This window comes from Oryctolagus cuniculus, chromosome 4 (assembly GCF_964237555.1).
Source record: "Oryctolagus cuniculus chromosome 4, mOryCun1.1, whole genome shotgun sequence".
Taxonomy (NCBI): domain Eukaryota; kingdom Metazoa; phylum Chordata; class Mammalia; order Lagomorpha; family Leporidae; genus Oryctolagus; species Oryctolagus cuniculus.
The window spans coordinates 140,344,711-140,363,581 of record NC_091435.1 but is presented as its reverse complement, the minus strand read 5'-3'; the positions used below and the strand labels follow the sequence as shown (position 1 = coordinate 140,363,581).

At 43.9% G+C, this 18,871-nt stretch overlaps 1 protein-coding gene across 5 annotated transcripts in view; it reads left to right on the top strand.

Annotated features, from left to right (window-relative positions):
- The first annotated feature begins 876 nt into the window (after window positions 1-876).
- Window positions 877-18,871, top strand: part of RASA2 (RAS p21 protein activator 2) — a 125,879-nt gene continuing 107,884 nt past the window's right edge. For 2 of the 5 annotated variants that reach the window (XM_070072737.1, XM_070072736.1), the window contains exon 1: window positions 877-1,083. In XM_070072737.1, coding sequence (XP_069928838.1) covers window positions 957-1,083 — 127 coding nt within the window. In that variant the 5' untranslated portion in view covers window positions 877-956. The remainder of the gene's footprint in view (window positions 1,084-18,871) is intronic. The other 3 variants (XM_070072739.1, XM_070072740.1, XM_070072738.1) reach the window with 3 other exon arrangements.

Sequence of the window (18,871 nt, the reverse complement as noted above, 5' to 3'; positions counted from 1 at the left end):
GAGCCTTGTTGAATCAGACAGAACTACCCTTCCCTCACCAAGTCACAGTTTCTTCCTCCTTAGGGCAGCGCACTTAACAACCTCAAGACCAGGAAATCATCTTCCTCATCACATACCAGGGTATTATTCATGCAGCTTACTCATTTTATAAGGGGTTCCCCTGAAAGACAGCTAAAACAATTAGTCCAAGACTTAGGGATTTCTCAGGGTCAATCCCCTTTTAACCAAGCCCATCTATGGTGTGTGTAGGGGTGGGGTGGGGGAAGAACCCCTCTTTGCTCTGTTTCTGACACACACAAGGGGGCGGTCCTTGCTTCTGAGTCTACAGGAGTAGGGGTCTCAGGAGCTGGCCTGGGGCTGGAATTGGGGTCTGGTCCCTTTCTTTGAAGCAGCTTCGCGGAGCTGTGTTCTTCCTTGGCTTGGTGGTGCATGTGGGACGTGTGGGTCTTACTGACGGGGGGGGGGGGGGTGCGAGAGTGGGGTGGGGGGAAGTCTCTAAGGCACCTCCTGGAGCCTTCCGAATAGGCAGTAATCAGGGCCACTCAAATGCCAAATTCCAGTCTATTTTCTTTCCACAGGGAGTTCCCCTGATTGGGAAAGGCCCGTGTTTCCCCCTAGCGTTAGAAATTGAGGTCCCTCCGTGGAGGGTGACCAACTGCCGGGACAGGGGGTCTTCTCCCCCGGAGTCGGGGGCGGACTTCCAGGCCGCCTAGTACCAGGACTCGGCGTCACCCTCGGCCAGGGCCACAAGTCCGGAGTTCGGTTTGCTCCGGGAAGGCGGGGGCGGCGACACCGAGCCCCGGGTGGGGTGGGGCGGGGCGGGGCGGCGGAGGGGCGGGGCGAGCCGGGCCGGGGGCGGGGCGAGGCGAGCGGCGGAGCCGGGCCTAGGCCGCCTCGGGGCTCCGCCTCGCCGGGCTACGCAGGCGGCGGGGCTGCGGCACGGGCCGGGCGGCACCATGGCGGCGGCGGCGGCGGCGGTAGCTTCTTCCGAGGCGCCGGCGACGACTGCGACGGCAGAGCCCGAGGCCGGGGACGAGGACAGTCGCGAGGTCCGAGTGCTGCAGAGCTTGCGGGGCAAGATATGTAAGCAGAGGCCGGGCTGAGGGGACCCGGCGGCGGCGACGGCGGCGGCGGGGCTGAGGGGGCAGCGGGCGCGCCGGCCCGGCAGCGATGGACTCGCAGGGCTGAGAGGGAGCCGGTGTTGGGGGCGGGGGCCAGGCGAGGCGCGGCGAGGCGCGCGGGGAGGGCCGGGCTCGGGAGAGGCTAGGAGGGGGTGTGTTGGGGGAGGCGTCGCCCGGATGGGGCGGCGTGGGCTGGGGCTGCGTGTCTCGGGAGGGAGTGGAGAGCCGGGACTTGGCCTGGGGCAGGAGGACTTGGGGCCGTGGGGCGCGGCCTGGACGCGGGGACGCCGGAGCCCGGGGCGCGGCCGGGGGCGCGGGCCGGGGGCGTGTGGCGCTTCCGGCCGCCTGCAGACGCGAGGCCTCCGGGCGGCTGCGGGCGCCGGGGAGCGGCCCCGCGGTGGGAGCCGGGCGGTAATTACGGGGAGGCGCGGCCGGAGGAGGAGAGGAGGGGCGGGGAAGTGGGGCTGGCTCGCCGGGGAGGGGGCTGCCCGTTTCTTGGGCTCTGGAGCCTGAGAGGTTGAAAAAGGCGCCGTGCGCCGGAGGAAGCAGGCCGCCCCGGAGTGGCTGCTGCCCGGCGTGCTCGCGAGGGAGCGGGCGGGAGGGGCCGGGCCGACACCTGTGCTCGCCCCGCCTGGCCGCGCCGGGGACTGGAATCGAGAGAGACGGCGTGACTGACGGACTCGGGGCAGGATGTGTGGCTTCCTGTGAGCAGGTCTCAAAACAGTCATCCAGCCCGCACTTAACCCACTTAATTCCTTTCCTTCTCAGGCGTTTAATTGGTACTTTGGTGAGCGAGCCGTCCTAGTTGGCTGAATACAGTTTTGTTCAGAGGTTTGAATTCAGTCATTTGGACATTTATTTATTTATTTTTACTGACCCTTCGGCATCAGGTTGCCTTTTTTCCCCCTGCACAGTAGCTTATTCTGAAGAAAGGACCATTCCCCTCCCCCCATTTGCTCTTTGTAAGATCAAACGATTTATTTTTGCTTTTGTCGAAAATTAGTACGTCTTAAGTATTCTCAGATTGGAAATGAACTTCTTGTTTCCTGTTATGAGGGGTACTTTCCACTTGTATGAGGAAAATGGAATTGCATTAGAAGGCTAATGCTTTTGGCCAGGATGTGAAGTTTTTCTCTCTTTGAGTAGTAGTATTATTGAGTTCGGCTCTTCCCACTTATTTTTCAGGTTGCTTCCCTGTTCAAGTATTTAGAATTTTATTAATTCTCCAGAAGCAAACATGTTTAATTTTCTCACTTTTTTATCCCCTGATGTAGTCCTTAAGAGATTATAGTTCTTAAACCTGGGAAATGACACTAGAGAGGGAGATCTTTTCTGTGTCTAAGTTCCCAACAATGCGGTATAGAAGCTTTTCAGAATTCAGATTAAATTTTTTGTAAAGATGTATTTATTTGAAAGGCAGAGTTAGAGAGGGAGAAACATTCACTGATTCACTCCCCAAATGGCTGCAGGAGCCAGGAGCTTCATCTGGGTTTCCAACTCTGGTGGCAGTGCCCCAAGTATTTGGGCCAACCCCTGGTGCTTTTTTTTTTTTTTTTTTTTTTTTTTAAGATTTATTTATTTATTTCTGAGACGAGGAGAGGGAGAGACAGAGAGAGGTCTTCACCATCTCAAATGGTTGATCTGAAGCCAGGAGCCAGGAGTTTTTTCTGGGTCTCCCGCACAGGTACAGGGGCCCAAGCACTGGGACCATCTTCCACTGGTTTCCTATGCCATCAGCAGGGAGCTGGATCAGAAGTGGAGCAGCCAGGACACGAACTGGCATCCATATGGGATGCCAGCATTGCAAGGCAGATGCTTAACCCACTATGCCACAGCGCTGGCCCCAGCATCTGCTACTTTCAGGCAGGTTAGCAGGCAGCTGGATTGAAGTGCAGCAACTGGCATTCCTGTGAGAGGTATAACTGCTGCAATGCCAAGCCCTCAGAATAATTTTTTTTTTTAAAGATTTTTTGAAAGAGTAACAGGAGAGGAAGAGAGAAATATATATAGAGAGAGATCAATCTTCAATCTGAGGGGGTCACTCCCTAAATGGTGGCAACAGTCAGGGCTGCATCAGGCTGAAGCCAGGAGCTTCATCTGGGTCTCCCACATGGGTGCAGGGGCCCAAGCACTTGGGCCATCTTTCACTGCTTTACCAGGCAGCTCAATCAGAGGTGGAGTGGCAGGGACTCGAACTGGTGTCCATGTGGGATACCAGCGCTGCAGCTTTACCTGCTACGCCACAGTGCTGCCCCCAGATTAAATCTTAAATTTAGTTTTTGCATGTATTTTAATTTAATTTCAAAATTTAAGTCAAAAATGGACCAGAGCTCCCTCTTTGGTGTGATTTTCCATTTTTAAGATTTTTACCACTTTCCATTTTAGTGTCACTATGTGCTAGGCATGGCTCCTTGGAGCCTCACTGATCGATAACTGCAGGTTGTACCAAGGAACTACGTAGGTGCACATCTGGAGCTGAGATTAGGGTTGGGCTGTTTTAAGGACTTAGTTGCCCTGCATTTTTTTTTTTTAAAGATGTATTTATTTGAAAGGCAGAGTGACAGGGAGAGACAGAGAACGAGAGAGATTTTCTGTCTGCTTGTTCCCTCTCCAAGAACCTGTATCAGCCAGGGCCAGACAGAAAACAGCAGCTCCATACAGCTTTCTCATGTGGATGTTAGGGACCCAAGTACATAAGTCGTCATCTGCTGCTTTCCCATGCACATTAGCAGAAAACTAGAGTGGAAGCAGAGGTGGAACTCGATCCCAGGCACTCTGATATGGGACACAGATATACTAAGTGGTGGCCTAATCTGCTGTGCCACAGCATCTGCCTCTGTCCTGCTCTTTAGCCTGCCCAGTGGCAAAGACCTGCTGAAAACAGTTTTGTAAGTGGTATCACTGTAATTGAAACTTTGTTCTACAAATAGTTTAAAAAAAAAAAAAACACTCTGTTTCTATAATTTTAGAGCAGCCTCACCACCCAGTCTTGGAGATTTATCATTTGCTTGCTGGGAATGATACTACTGTTCTAACCATGGTCAAAATATTAAATGTTGTCCTAGCTAGTTTCTTGTTTTTTGAATTGTTCACTTACTTGATGGCTCAACTGAAGAAGTAATTGCTTCATAGAAAATATGTATTAGTATTTTGTGTACAGAACTCCTTTGCTCTCTTTACCCTCCTTTCAGTTGCTGTAATCCAGAGGTGGTTGACCTTCAGAACCTAGTGAAGAGATGCTCTTTCCTGTTTTCCTGAAACTGACATGTGGGCTTTGTAGACTAGGAGCTGAGAGGTGGAAGCATCATTAGCAGGTGCTTACCTCACAGAAATGGGTGGGTGGTGGTTTTGGCAGTGAAGATACTCAGCAGTTTGGAGCAGGGTGTAACCATATTGGCTTTCCTCTTTACCATGCTGGGAAGCCTTGGAAGAAAGCCTGATAGTGCTTATTAACCTGGAGTTGTGCTGGCATATTCTAGACTGCTGATGGGAGTATCTAATTTATAGAGTTTTGTGGACAGTTTCAGACAGCGGGCATTAACAGCTCCAGTGTTGCAGACCATATTTTGTCTTGGAGACAGATCCTTAGTTCTCTTAGGTCATTTTAGTGCCCTAGGAAACCGTGGTAGTTCCCGACCATCTGCTTCCTTAAATGTATTTTTTTTTAATTTATCTATTTATTTTGAAAAGCACAGTTCCAGAGAGAGAGAGAGAGAGAGAGAGAGATTTTTCATCTGCTGGCTCACTCCTCAGATGGTCACAATAGCCAGGGCTGGGCAAAGGCAAAGCCAGTAGCCAGGAGCTTCTTCCTGGTCTCTCGGGTAGGTACAGAGGCCCAAGCACTTGGGCCATCTTCCACTGCTTTCCCAGGCCATTAGTAGGGAGCTGGATCAGAAATGCAGCAGGCAGGACACATCCCATGTGGGATGCTGGCATTGAAGGCAATGGCTTTACCCGCTAGGCCACAGCGCTGGCTCCTCCTTAAATGTATTCAATAGACAGATTTGATTGTTAGATATCCTAGGACTGTCATTTGAACTCTTTTAAAGGAAATACGGAGTTCGTCCTTGGGTCAGAATTCCCATGCAGTGGGTAACAGGTGTGCATACTCTGCCCCATCACCTCACCCACCCCCAAAAAAGCAAAACAAAACAAAACAAACAAAAAAATTTCCACACTCAAGAAAGAAGAATTGAGCCTTTCTCCTTTATGTATCTTTAGGCTTCATGATATTATTTTGTGACCACCTCCTTTTTGGTCACCACTTTCTGGTAAGTTTGCTGTCTTCCAGTTAAGTCAGATTGTAGAAACATTGCTGATAGGCCCATACCACCTTGTGATGGGTTTATCTGCTCAAGGGATTTTGGATTAGTAAGGGGTGCAAATGTGAAGACTGCGTGAATTTTTAGATGTATGGTACAGCGAGATCTGTGGGATCGCATTGTATCTCAGAAGTCTCTTCCTCTCCCTGATGTCTTAGGGCTACTTGACCAAGCAGTGAAGATTTTGGGGGTATGATTAAGTGCTTGAGCTTAGAGGCCTGCTGAAGTTAGTAATCTGAGTTTGAATCTTAACTTAATTGTTAATCTCTGTGTGCCTCCATATGCTCATTTTTAAATGGGCATAGTAAAAATACCTATTTTATAGGATGGCTGTGAGGAGCCAATAAGCTCCCTTCCTCTAGTACCTGGGTCAGACATAGACCATCTTGTAGGAAGAAAAGGAATAAAGTAGGAGATCATCTGATGTTCTTGTTTAGCATATCCTGGCATTTCTTTCTTTTTTGTTTTTAAAGATTTATTTGTTTTACTTGAAAGTCAGTTACACAGAGAGAGGAGAGGTAGAGAGAGAGAGAGAGAGAGAGAGAGAGAGGTCTTCCATCTGATGGTTCACTCCCCAATTGGCCGCGATAGCCGGAGCTGCACTGATCTGAAGCCAGGAGCCAGGAGCTTCTTCTGGGTCTCCCATTTGGGTGCAGGGGCCCAAGGACTTGGGCCATCTTCTGCTGCTGTCCCAGGCCATAGCAGGGAGCTGGATGGGAAGAGGAGCAGCCGGGTCTTGAACTGGTGCCCATATGGGATGCCGGCGCTTCAGGCCAGGGCTTTAACCCGCTGCACCACAGCGCCGCCTCCCTGGCATTTCTTTAAGTGTGTACAAAGCTGATTAAAATCAGAAGACCTGTATTCTGCTTCATACATTGTTAATTAATCTTCATGTGACTTTAGACAGCTCATTTCTGCGTTAGTGGGAATAATGCTTCATCACTAGCCATTTTCACATGTTGTGTCCTCTGCCTGGGATTGCCTTTCTTGCTTCTCCCACCTTATATTTATGTCAGGGAGTGCCTCATTCTGCCTGAAGCCACCCGTAGGGCCTCCCATCCTCACCTCTGGTCGTTGGAGAGCATTTGTTAGGTGTTCCTGCTGTTGGGGAATCACGTTCTTTTGTCAGTTCCCTTATTAGAGCACATTTCATAGAAATCATTTATAGGGCTGGCGTGGTGTAGCAGGTTGAATTGTTGCTGGTGATGCTGGCATCTCATGTGGACACTGGTTTGTGTCTTGGCTACTTCACTTCCCACCAGCTCCCTGCTTATAGCCTGGGAAAGGCAGTGTAAGATGGCTCAAGTGTTTGGTGACCTGACTCATTGGGAGACCCAGAAGCACCTTCTGGCTCCTGACTGGAGCTGGCCCAGCCTGGGCTGTTGTGGCTATCTGGGGAGTGAACCAGCAGATGGAAGATCTCTCCCTCTCCCTCCCTCTCAGTCATTCTGGCTATCAAATAAATAAATCTTTTTTTTAAAATCATTTATTTCCTCCTTTAGACTGAACTTTTAGAAAGTAGAATTAATTTTGCTCTATTTTTCTTTTTAACTGCCCCAGTGATGTCTAGACTAGAGTATTCCTTTAGAAAATGCTATTTCTAGGGGTGAGTGCTGTGGCATAGCTGCCGCATGCAATGCTGGCATCCCATGTGGGTGCCAGCTCCAGTCCCGCTGCTACACTTCCAATCCAGCTCCCTGCTAATGCACTTGGGAAAGCAGATGAAGATGACCCAAGTGCTTGGTGCCCTGCACCCATGTGGGAGACACTGATGAAGCTCCTGGCCTCGGCCTGACCTAGCCCCAAGCCATTGCAGGCATTTGGGTAGTGAACCAATGGATGGAAGATCTTTCCCTGTCTGTCTGTCTCTCTCTCTCTTGCTTTCAAATAAATAAAATAATAAATCTTAAAAAAAAAAAACCCTAGCTCACAATGATGTCCTGAGGATGATTTGAGATACAATACATCAAATTAGGGGCCGGCGCTGTGGCTTGGTGGGTTAGGCCTCTGCCTGCAGTGCCAGCACCCCATATGGGTGCCGGTTTGAGACCTGGCTGCTCCACTTCCGACCCAGCTCTCTGCTGTGGCCTGGGAAAGCAATAGAAGATGGCCCAAGTCATTGGGGCCCTGTGCCCACACGAGACAACTGGAAGAAGTTCTGGCTCCAGGTTTCAGATTGTCACGGCTCCGGCCATTGTGGCCAACTGGGGTGTGAACCAGGGGATGGAAGACCCCTTTCTCTCTCTCTCTGTAACTCTGACTTTCAAATAAATAAATAAATCTTTTTTTTAAAAAAAAGACATCAAATTGTTTTGTAAATTATACAGGTAAACAAACTAGAAGATGCTACATGGGTCTGTGTCATGAAGTTAGTCCCTCTCAGAATCACAGTGCCCCCTGAACTTTGGTTTTTGAACTGATTCCAAAATGTTGCTTCATTTGGAAAAGATTAGATTTTTCTGAATGCTCTGATTGCTTATTATTAGGGCATTTAAATATTGTTACAGGATTGTATTTATAAATATTGTTGGTGATTGGTCCTGGAGCCTGGAAAAGAAAATCTCATAATTGTACTTTATATTTTAAGTGTTTTTATTTTTTATTTAAAGTTTGAATTTTTTATAAAGTATAAATCAAATTATTTTATTGGCTACTCAATAGAGTTGAGAGAAAGTGATTAAAAAGGGATTATTCATGCTAAGGATTCATTATTGTCAGAAATTTGAAATGAAATGATGAGTTATTTAGGATAGAGGAAGTAGTCATCTTTCAGATAGATAGAAACTGGAGAGAAAAGGGTTCTTTGTAAAAGTTCACAGAGCAGTCTGCTAATGATTTGCTGTGCGGAAGACAGGAGGTAAACCTCAAGGAGTTCACAGAATTGTTTTTATTTAAACTTAGAACTCTGAACTGACTCCTGACTGACTGGAATTAATGTAGTTAGAATAAAACCATATTGTTTATCCTCTAGTTGTAGTTGCTAATCTTATTCCCTTGTTAATGTGTTTTATGAAATTATTTGACAGCAATATCGGGTGATGTGTTTCATCTTATAATAAAGTTCTTTGCTCTTTTGAGAACTGCTAACAATTTTTGTATAGTTATGTATTAGTGTAAATTAAATTTTTATGTATATTAAGAAAATTTTACAACATACAGCTTTGTACGTCATTTCAGTCCCCATAAATTGCTGGTTAAAATGGCATACCTTATAATGTTACATCAGTACACATACAAATACCAGTGAACTATAATTGACAAATTTTTTCTGTGGGTTTGGTTCTAATAATGCCATTAATGGTAGAATGGGCAAATTGTTTAACCTTGTTGAGTCCCAGTTTCCTTAAACATTAGAAGTTTGGATGTGTTCTTTAACTTTCCTTCTAGGGCTTTAAGTTAGTGCTTTTTATCTTGAACCATTTGCATTAAGATAGTGTATCAGATATTTTTATTTTAGTGTTTATATGTAGTTAGTGTACTTATTTTGCATAAGACTCATTTTGAAAATATTTAAAATATTTTAAAATACTTATCTGCAATTTATTAAATATGGCTTTTTGAAACTTTAAAGAAATTCTGTGTGACAGTTAATTCAGAATTGCATGATGCATTTATGAATATCTTTTAGGGTACACTAGCCCACTGGACTGTAAAGTGGGCCAAAGCTGTGAATAGAATGAAATTCATTCAAAACTAGAAAGTAGAGAACATGTCTTGTTCTTTCCCTTCATTTTGGAAATGAATCTGACACTCAGAGATGCCAGGTGTCACACAGTTAATGACCTGTTGGACACTGCCCATCACTAGCAAAGTTCTTTGTGGAATGCCATAGGGGATAAATTTGTTATCATAAAAGCTGCAGATATACTGCATTTGATATATGAAGATCACCGTACTTGTCTACTGATGTGTCCAGAAGTGGTGATGAATTTTTATTGTACCTTCTATACATACTCATTATTCCTTCCTGAGTACTGTGTGACGTGGTTAGGATTAGTGATGACCTAGCAAATATTGAACTCACGTGTTTATTTATTTGTATCATCCTCTGTTGCATCTGTTTTGAGTCCTGATTGCCCACAGTGTTACCCGTGAACTTAAAAAATTCTGATGCCCAGACTCTACCATAGACCTACTGAATCAAGAAGGTTGAAAAAGTTCCATAAGGGGTGATCTTGGGCAGCTAGGTTGGTGAGCCTCAACTTTTGCCGTTTGAACAGTTTTGCCGCAATCAGTATCTGAGTGGTATCAGCCTACTATGCATGACTATTTAAAGGTACTACAAGAAAGTTTGTTGTGGTCACAGGGAGGTGTTTTGTTTTTTAAAAGATTTATTTATTTGAAAGGCTGAGTGACAGATGCACGCACACACAGACACAGATACTTGGGCCATCTTCCGCTGCCTTCCAAGGCTCATTAGCAGGGAGCTGGATTGGAAGTGGAGCTGCTGGGACATGAACCTAAGCATTGCAGGCAGTGGCTTAGCCCACTGTGCTACAACGCCTCCACACCCCATCGGAGCCTTTTAAGCCTTTAAAAACGTAAGCCTTTAAAAACATATATATACACACACGTATATAAATCTGTGTCTCCCATCAACATACAAATAATAGCAAAATATAGACATTGTTTTACATCTTCCTATTTTATACTTAACTATAGCTTGAAGATTTTTTTTGTATCTGTAAATAAAAAGCTGCCTATGGGGCCACTGTAGCAGGTGCCTGTGATGCCAGCATCCCATATATTTGCTGGTTCATGTCCTGGCTGCTCCACTTCTGATCCAGCTCCCTGCTGATTCGCCTGGGGAAAGCAGTGGAAGATGGCCAAGTGTTTGGGCCCCTGACACCCACATGGGAGATCTAGATGAAACTCCTGGCTTCGATCTGGTCCAACACCAGCCGTTGTGACCAACTGGGGAGTGAAACAATGGATGGAAGATCTTGTTCTTTCTGTGTCTCCCTATCTCTCGGTAACTCTGACGTTCAAATAAATAATTTTTTTAAAAGAGCTGCCTAATTTTTTTAACAGCTACATAATAGTTCATTATTTGGATATACCACAGTTTATTTAATAACCAGTTGCTTACTGATTGACATTTAGATCTCTTTCAGTCTTTGTTATTAAATATTACTGCAATGAATATCCTTGTGTGAATGTAATTTTTAATATGAGCCCCTATGTCTCTCTGCAGAGTAAATTCCTAGATGTTAAACTGATGAATCAAAGGATGTGTGCGTTTTTATTTTCGAAAGACAATGCCAAATTCCTTTCATAGAAACTATAGCAATTTATGCTCCTACCAGCAATGTATAAATGCTTTTACACCCACATAGTGTATGTATTTTAAGCTTCGTGATCTTTACTAGTCTGTTAGAGGAAAAGGAATATTTAACTTGTGGTTTTAATTTGCATTTTTAAACGAGGGGGAGGATCTCTGTATTTTTAAGATCCATTTTTACTGCAGTTTTTATGAATTTGTCTGCTTATTTCTTTTGCCCTTTTTCCCACTAGGTTGTCAGTCTTCTTATTGATTTGTGGGAATGCTTTATGCAATAAGGAAGTTAGCTATTTTCTTAATGGGTGAAGCCGCTGCCTGCAGTGCTGGCATCCCATGTGGGTGCCAGTTCGAGTCCGTGCTGCTCCACTTCTGATCCAGCTCTCTGCTATGGCCTGGGAAAGCAGTGGAAGATGGCCCAAGTCCTTGGGCCCCTGCACCCACTTGGGAGACCCAGAAGAAGCTCCTGGCTCCTGGCTTCGGATTGGTGCAGCTCCGGCCATTACGGCCATTTGGGGAGTGAACCATTGGATGGAAGACCTCTCTCTCTTTCTCTCTCTGCCTCTCCTTCTTTGTTGGTGTAACTCTGACTTTCAAATAAATAAATCGTTTAAAAAATATGCTTACACAACTATTCTGTGGCATCTAAAAAGAATGAGGTGTATCTATATTATAAAAGAAGTGAATTCCAAGATATACTGTTTTTCAACAAAAAAAGCAAGTTTAAAAAAAGCAAGTTGTTGGAGTAATGTGTACTGTCATCTGTGTTTTTAAAAATCTGAAAATAATATTTTTTTTTGGCATGCATATGGGTAACCAGTGCATTAAAAAATCTGAAAAAATGTGCAACATTGGTTGCCTCAGTGGTGGACAAAAGGATTAGCCTTACCTGTAATGGTTTAATTTTCTACAGGGAGTTATTTATATATTGTTATGATTAATAAATGTGTAAATGAGTTTGATACAATATTAAGCTTAAACTGTGAGAATCTTTCTCTAGAAGGTGATCTTGTCTGCAAAACTAAGGGTTTAAGGGTTTTGCAGATTGGTAGATTTGCTAGATTTGGTAATATTTTGCATAAAGAAATAAAGTCAACTATGCTGTTAATTTTTTTTGGTAACTTTATTTTGATAAAATTTCAAACTTAATGAAACTTTGTAAGGACAATACAGTGATTCCTATATACTTTTCCTATTTTATCAATTGTTTATGTTAAAAAGGTTGATTTTAGAAGCAGGTATTTGACTGAGGTGGTGAAGATTGTATTTCAAATGAGTGTGTCCTACATGAGAATGCCTGGGTTCTGTCATAGGTGCTGGCTCCTGATTCAGGCTTCCTGCTGTTGCAGACCATGGAGGCTGTAATCATGACTCAATTAATTGAATCTTTCTGATGGTATAGGGGAATGAATCGAAATGTACGTCTGTTGTCAAGAAGTTGATAATTATCCCTAAATTGGTTATGGTCTGATGTAATGGATATTTCATAAAATTAGGATGTTAGGGTGCCTTTTGGACTGTTTTGAAGGTTCACAAAAATACTAATTTGCCTGACTCTGCTTGTATCAGTTTTTCTGCATTTTGGAGTGATTCTCTTAGAAAACACACACAAGCTGCCTTTATATGCGCACAGGTGCAACTTGTTTTTGTCTAGTGCCACTTTTTTTTTTTTTTTTAAATGAACAGTGGATCATAACGAGTTCTGCCTTGGATCCGTGAATGTCAATACCAGAAATAGCAATCATATCCGACATATGGCCTGTCCATGTAGTCCTGACTTTGCTAGCACCTGGCTTTGGGCCTTTCTTTTGCTTGTCGTACCAGGCATTCGGCCACATCAGGAGCCTTGCTGAGTTTCATATAGCCATAGGAAGCATTGGCCTAGCCCAGAAGTTCCTACCATATATACCTCAGAGTTTGGTTTGCCACTTGAGAAGGGGCCTGTAGGGAGCTTACACACCAGCACACGTTCAAAACTGAAACCGGAAGTGGGCAAGGCAAACCACAGGAAGATCCTGCTGTACTTGGTGACGTTTCTGAGTAACCCATTGAGGCTTCCTGGCAATATCTTGTGTAACTTGCCTCTTCATGTACTGTTGTTTCCTAACTTCTTGTTCTGGGCTGAACTTCAGTCAGAGGTGATTAATGTGATAGCAATATAGATAACTGTATACTTATTATGCATATTACTTGTGTGCAGCAATTGACCTCTAATTATCTTCCGTAGATTTTCCCACTGTGGAGTTGCAGCTTACTTAGTAGGACACTTCTGAGGAGTTACAGTGGAATTTTTACCTTAACGTTGACTTTATGCCTTGTCAAGAATTTTACTTATGTACAAAGGCATTGCACGAAGTTCATGGAAAATGGAATTAAATGATTAGTTTGGGGCAGACATTTGGCACAGTGGTTAAGATGCTGCTTGGGATGCTTATATCTCGTATTGGAATCCCTGGGTTCAAGTCTTGGCTCCACTTCTGATCCAGTTTCCTGCAGATGTGCACCTTGGGAGGCAACAGTGATTGTTTAAGAACTTGGGTCCCTGCCAAGTTCTATTTGGGTCTCTCACATGGGTGGCAGGAAACCAAGTATCTGGGCCACCACCCACTGCCTTCTAGGTTTTTTAGCAGGAAGCTGAATCAGAAGCTCAAAGTAGCTGAGACTTGAACCAGGCACTCTGATAATGGGATGCGGGCATCCTAAGCAGCAGCTTAACCCACTGTGCCGTAACACTTGTCCCAGCAGAGGACAGTTCTTTGCTCAGAGTTAGACTAAACGCCCAAACCATGTAAATTCCTGGAGTCCTGTGCCCACTCAAGTGCTTGCTCAGTGGCACTACCTTGTTTTATTATGGTGCCTTGGTTTTAAGCAGAGTCACATTTCTGATAGGAATTATTTATTGAGGTGATTGTTTTTTAAAAGATTGCCAGCTTAGGGGATTTATAAAATCTTGGATTTTATTTTTTAGAGATATGCATCATTTACTGGGGATGAAAGGGATTGCTTGACAACCCTGTTACCTGACCATGTTAATTTACACATCAGTAAACACTACCTGCTAGCAGATCTTCTAGCAGTCACCATATACATATTGATACCATTTCTCATTCTCTGCCTGAATAACATCACAAATGTTTAACTTCCATGATGTTTTCTTTTCTTTTTCATTTTTAAAGATTTATTTATTTACTTGAAAGAGTTACACAGAGAGAGGAGAGGGGGAGGGAGGGAGGGAGAGAGGTCTTCCATCTGGTGGTTCACTCCCCAGATGGCCGCAACCGCCGGAGCTGAGCTGATCTGAAGTTGGGAGCCAGCAGCTTCCTCATGGTCTTCCATGCGGGTGTAGGGGCCCAAGGACTTGGACTATCTTCTACTGCTTTCCCAGACCATAGCAGAGAGCTGGATCAGAAGTGGCGCAGCCGGGACTCAAACCGGTGCTCATATGGGATGCTAGCACCACAGGTGGCGGCTTTGTCTGCTACGCCACAGTGTTGGCCCATGGGTTGTTTTCAAGATAGCAAACAAGGGAAATAACAACCATATGTTTTGTTTGTTTTTTAAAGATTTTATTTATTTATTTGAGAGCTAGAGTTGCAGACAGTGAGAGGGAGAGACAGAGAGAAAGGTCTTCCGTCTGTTGGTTCACTCCCCAAATATGATTGTATGGCTTGGTATACTGTCTGGCATCTTGTATTTGGTTGAGTGTCGGCTGGATCATAAGCAGTAATGGTACTCAGTAAAACTATTTTCATAATGAATAACTTATTTACTATAATGTACTGAACTATTCATACTTACATGTATATCTAGTTTTTGTAATGTCCATCAGATTAAATCGATGATAGGTAGCAATTATTTTTTGAAGATTTATTTATTTATTTGAAAGGCAGAGTTACAGTGAGAAAGAGAGGAGAGATCATCTATCCACTGGTTTACTCCCCAAATGGGTGCAATGACCAGGGCTGAAGCCAGGGACCAGGAGCTTCATTTGGGTCTCCCATGTGGGTGCAGGGGCCAGGCACTTAGCCCTCTTCCACTGCATTCCCAGGCACATTAGCAGGGAGCTGGATTGGAAGCGGAGCAGCCGGGACTCCAACCATTGCTCATGTGAGATGCCAGCACTGCAGTGAATAATGGCTTAGCCCACTGCGCCACAGGGTCACACTCCCAGTAGCAATTCCTAAAAATATGAGAAATCAGTGTTACTATGTGCTTTTATAATATCAAATATTGTCTCAGAATTTCCACAAGGAACCTAGTTAAGGAATTGTCGCTCCCCCTCTTTGTGGAGGAACGACACAGGACCCTGCGCTGTTCTTTTGTCTGCTCGGCCCTTCCCGGGTTTGCTGCTGGTTCTTCCCGGTTGGCTACCGTCCCTTCCACCTCCGTGGAAGGGCGGTTCCCCCTAGCCACTTTCCCCACTTCCGCGGGGGAGCGGCACACCGCCGGCCGGCTCTCTCGGGGGCTGCACAGGTGTTCCTTCAGATAGATGTTCCTGGTGCATGTTGTCTCTCTCCTCCTTTATAGTCCTCCTCCACCAATCCCAACTCTGCTACCCACACACCGAGTATGCTGCTCTCCTCCAATCAGGAGCAAGATCAGCTCCTGCAGCTCAGTCAATCAAATTGGCGAGAGGCAGCTGCGTAGAAGTTGTTACTCCCTTCTCAGCGCCATATTGTGGGAGAGCAGATGCATAGAATAAGTCTTAATTCCAGTAACTTAGTCTAGTCCGAGTTGCTCCCCACAAGGAATTGTAACCTAGTTAAGGAATTGTAACCTCAAACCTACAAGGGCTAGGTATAATAAAGTAAAGCCAGATGGGGCTTTTTATGGTTTAGTAAGTTATGTCTCTGCAGGTTCTACTCAGAGCATGTTAGATAATTTCTTTGTTAAAGAAAGTCAGAAATACAGATTTCTTCATTGGTAACTCTCAGTTTCTAAATTGACCACAAATTCTTTTTTTTAATAGCTTTTTAAAATACTCTGATTAACCAACTCATAATTTGTATCCTCATTTAGAGATGTGGAGTGTAAGGTATGGATAGGCCAGATGTTTCCCCATGTATTTCCTGTAACAGAAATGCATTATTTCTGTAACACTAATCTCATTTGTTTTTAAAAAGGCCTGATTTAGCCACTTGTTATAATTACAGATAATCTTTGGTCAGTATGAAATAATTTTGGTGAAGGGAATTGTATACAGATGATAACTTTTGACAGTCTCTAGCCAAGAAAGGATACTAACAGTTACTATTTACTGAGTGCTTGCTTACTCTGTTCTAGGCATTGTGCCAAGTGCTTTACCTCAGTTTATAGTTACCTCTTTTTGCATAGGAATGTACTTCAGAAAGTTCATGGAGAATGGAATTAAAAGATATGATTGTTTTGATGCAAGAAAAATTGTGAAATCCATGCAAATTAGTAGAAGGTTCAGTCTAAACATATATAAAATGATATGTTCAGAGCTCATATTGAAACTCAGATATCTGCCTCCAAACTGTATTCTTCAACTTGCTATGCTATACCAATATAATTATGTGTATCTTTTATTCTGTTGTAACAATTGAAATTAATCTTTAGAAGAAACTTTTAAAAATCTTAGAACATATTACATATTAAATAAGGTTGCCTTATTTATGTATAATAAATGATACAAAAGCATCTTATTCTAAACTTGTTTATGCCAGATACCATATTTTATATATATATACACACAAACATATATATATATATATAAATATATATAAGATTTTATTTATTTATTTGAGAGGTAGAGTTACAGACAGAGGGAGAGACAGAGAGAAAGGTCTTCCATCCACTGGTTCACTCCCCAAATGGCTACAATGGTTGGAGCAGAGCCGATTCCAGGCTAGGAGCCAGGAGCTTCTTCCTGGTCTCCCATGTGGGTGCAGTGGCCCAAGCACTTGGGCCATCTTCCACTGTTTTCCCAGGCCATCAGTAGAGAGCTGGATCGGAAGAAGGGCAGCCAGGACATGAACTGGCATCCATATGGGATGCTGGCTCTGCAGGCGGAGGCTTAGCCTACTACTCCACAGTGCCGGCTCCCATACTATATTTTTAAATGTATGTTCGATATGTTCTTTCTATTGTGAATATAAATGGTAAAATTTGTGTATTTTTGTTGTCTTTACCATCCAAACTTCCGATCTTCTATTTAGTATGTCTGTTATGAGAACATCATATGCAGAGTCAGTCACGCCACTGAATGCCCAAATCTTAATTCTGTCTCTGTAGTATTCCATTTTTTCCTTTCTCACATTGCCCTTTGGTTAGCTTAGTTTTTGTCCTTGTAACTGTGGAGAATAATTTTTCTGAAGGATAGTTCTGAACCTTCAGTCACCCTTGTTCCATATTGGATAAAAAGTTAAAACTTGGCTTGGCATTTTAGGTTTCTTGTTTGATTCTAGCTTTCCTTTATAATCGTATCCTTTTGATTTTCCTTTCATCTCTCTGTGTGCTTTGGTCAGTTTGTACTTATTTACTGCTCCATGAAGGCTCTCCTCTTTGTTCCCAACTCCAGAAGTTGCTCACATTGGGCCTTCCCAGCATGTTAGCACCCTCAAATACTACATTTGGCCGGGGTGGGAATGGGGATGTCATTTTGAAGAGTGTGAAGATTTGGCTTTCTTCCTACCTTGAATACTCTTTATTTTAGGATTATCTTGTGCAGGATCCTGAGCCATACCAGTTTCCCATAGGGGTTAATCCCACGGGGATCTGCATTGTTTCCTACACTTTCCCTTCCTCCCTCCCCCCTTCCTTCATTTGAAAGGCAGAGTCACGGAAAGGGAGAGGGAAAGAGAGATCCTTCATCCGCTGGTTCACTCCTCAAATGGCTGCAATAGTTGCAGCTGGACTGATCCGAAACCAGGAGCCTCTTCCAGGTACCCCACATGGGTGCAGGGGCCCAGGGGCTTGGGCCACCCTCCAGTGCCCTCCCAGGTGCATTAGCATGGAGCTGGATTGGAAGTGGAGCAGCTAGGGCTTGAACCGGTGTCCATGTGGGATGCCAGTGGTGCCAGTGACACCTGCTCTGCCACAGTACCAGCCCCTGTTTCCTACCCTTATCTTTAAGGTATAATTTGAAGTCTACCTGGGTCTAACCAGGTCTGTTTCAGACTGTATGAGTAGGTTCTCAGCACTGTTGTAGTTAGAAAGACTTCATTAGTAGAATGGAAAGACTATAGGGAAAAGTAAGGCTTACTATGCAGGCTTGTTGTCCAGATAAATGAGACATTTGAGGAAATACTGAGCAGATTTGGAATATCCAACTACTTAATAAATATTTTGTTAGTTATCTCAGTTGTGTCCTCTCATAGGACATACAGAAATTTAAATACATGCACATATATGTACAGAAACATACACACCAAAATCTTTGTTTAGTCCCCTGATATTTGGAATTCTAGTGCTAGAGGAAATTTAGAAGTTAAGACTTGAAATTACTGTCTGATAACCTTTGCACGGAATCATTGATCTTACACTCAGAGAGTTGGCCGTCTTTCTACTCTGTTTATCTAAACTCTTAATCAGTTTTGATTTCCCATGGTGTTTATCTTCTAGCTGTAAATTGTTTGCTCTTTGACAATGGCTAAAAGCTGTTTTCTATAATAGTTACATGTCCTCTTTCTTTAGGTTTTTATGCAGAAGTTAATTTCTCAACGAAAGCATCCTTGGCTACCACACCCTCTGCTATTTCATATGATAGCAGTTCTTGCTTTATACTTATTACTTGCCTGCTATAGATTTTTACATATTTAACTTATTTATTGTCATTTTCTTCATCTGTTTAGCTTAATGAGGACACACACTTTTCTATCTCTTGCTCACTATTATGTCCCTCGCATCTTAGTTGGCAACACAGTAAATATTTGAATGTGTGAATTTCAGCATTGGTTAATTTTCTACATAAACATGTTACACTATAAATATTGTTATAGTTTTTGGGTAATTGTATAATGAGACTTTTTAAAACCTTTGGAGCAGTTAATATAAGATCAACTTATGGGGACAATGCCACGGTGCAGTAGGTTAATCCTCACTCTGCAGCGCTGGCATCCCATATGGGTGCTGATTTTAGTCCTGGATGCTTCTCTTCCAATCCAGCTCTCTGCTATGGCCTGGGAAAG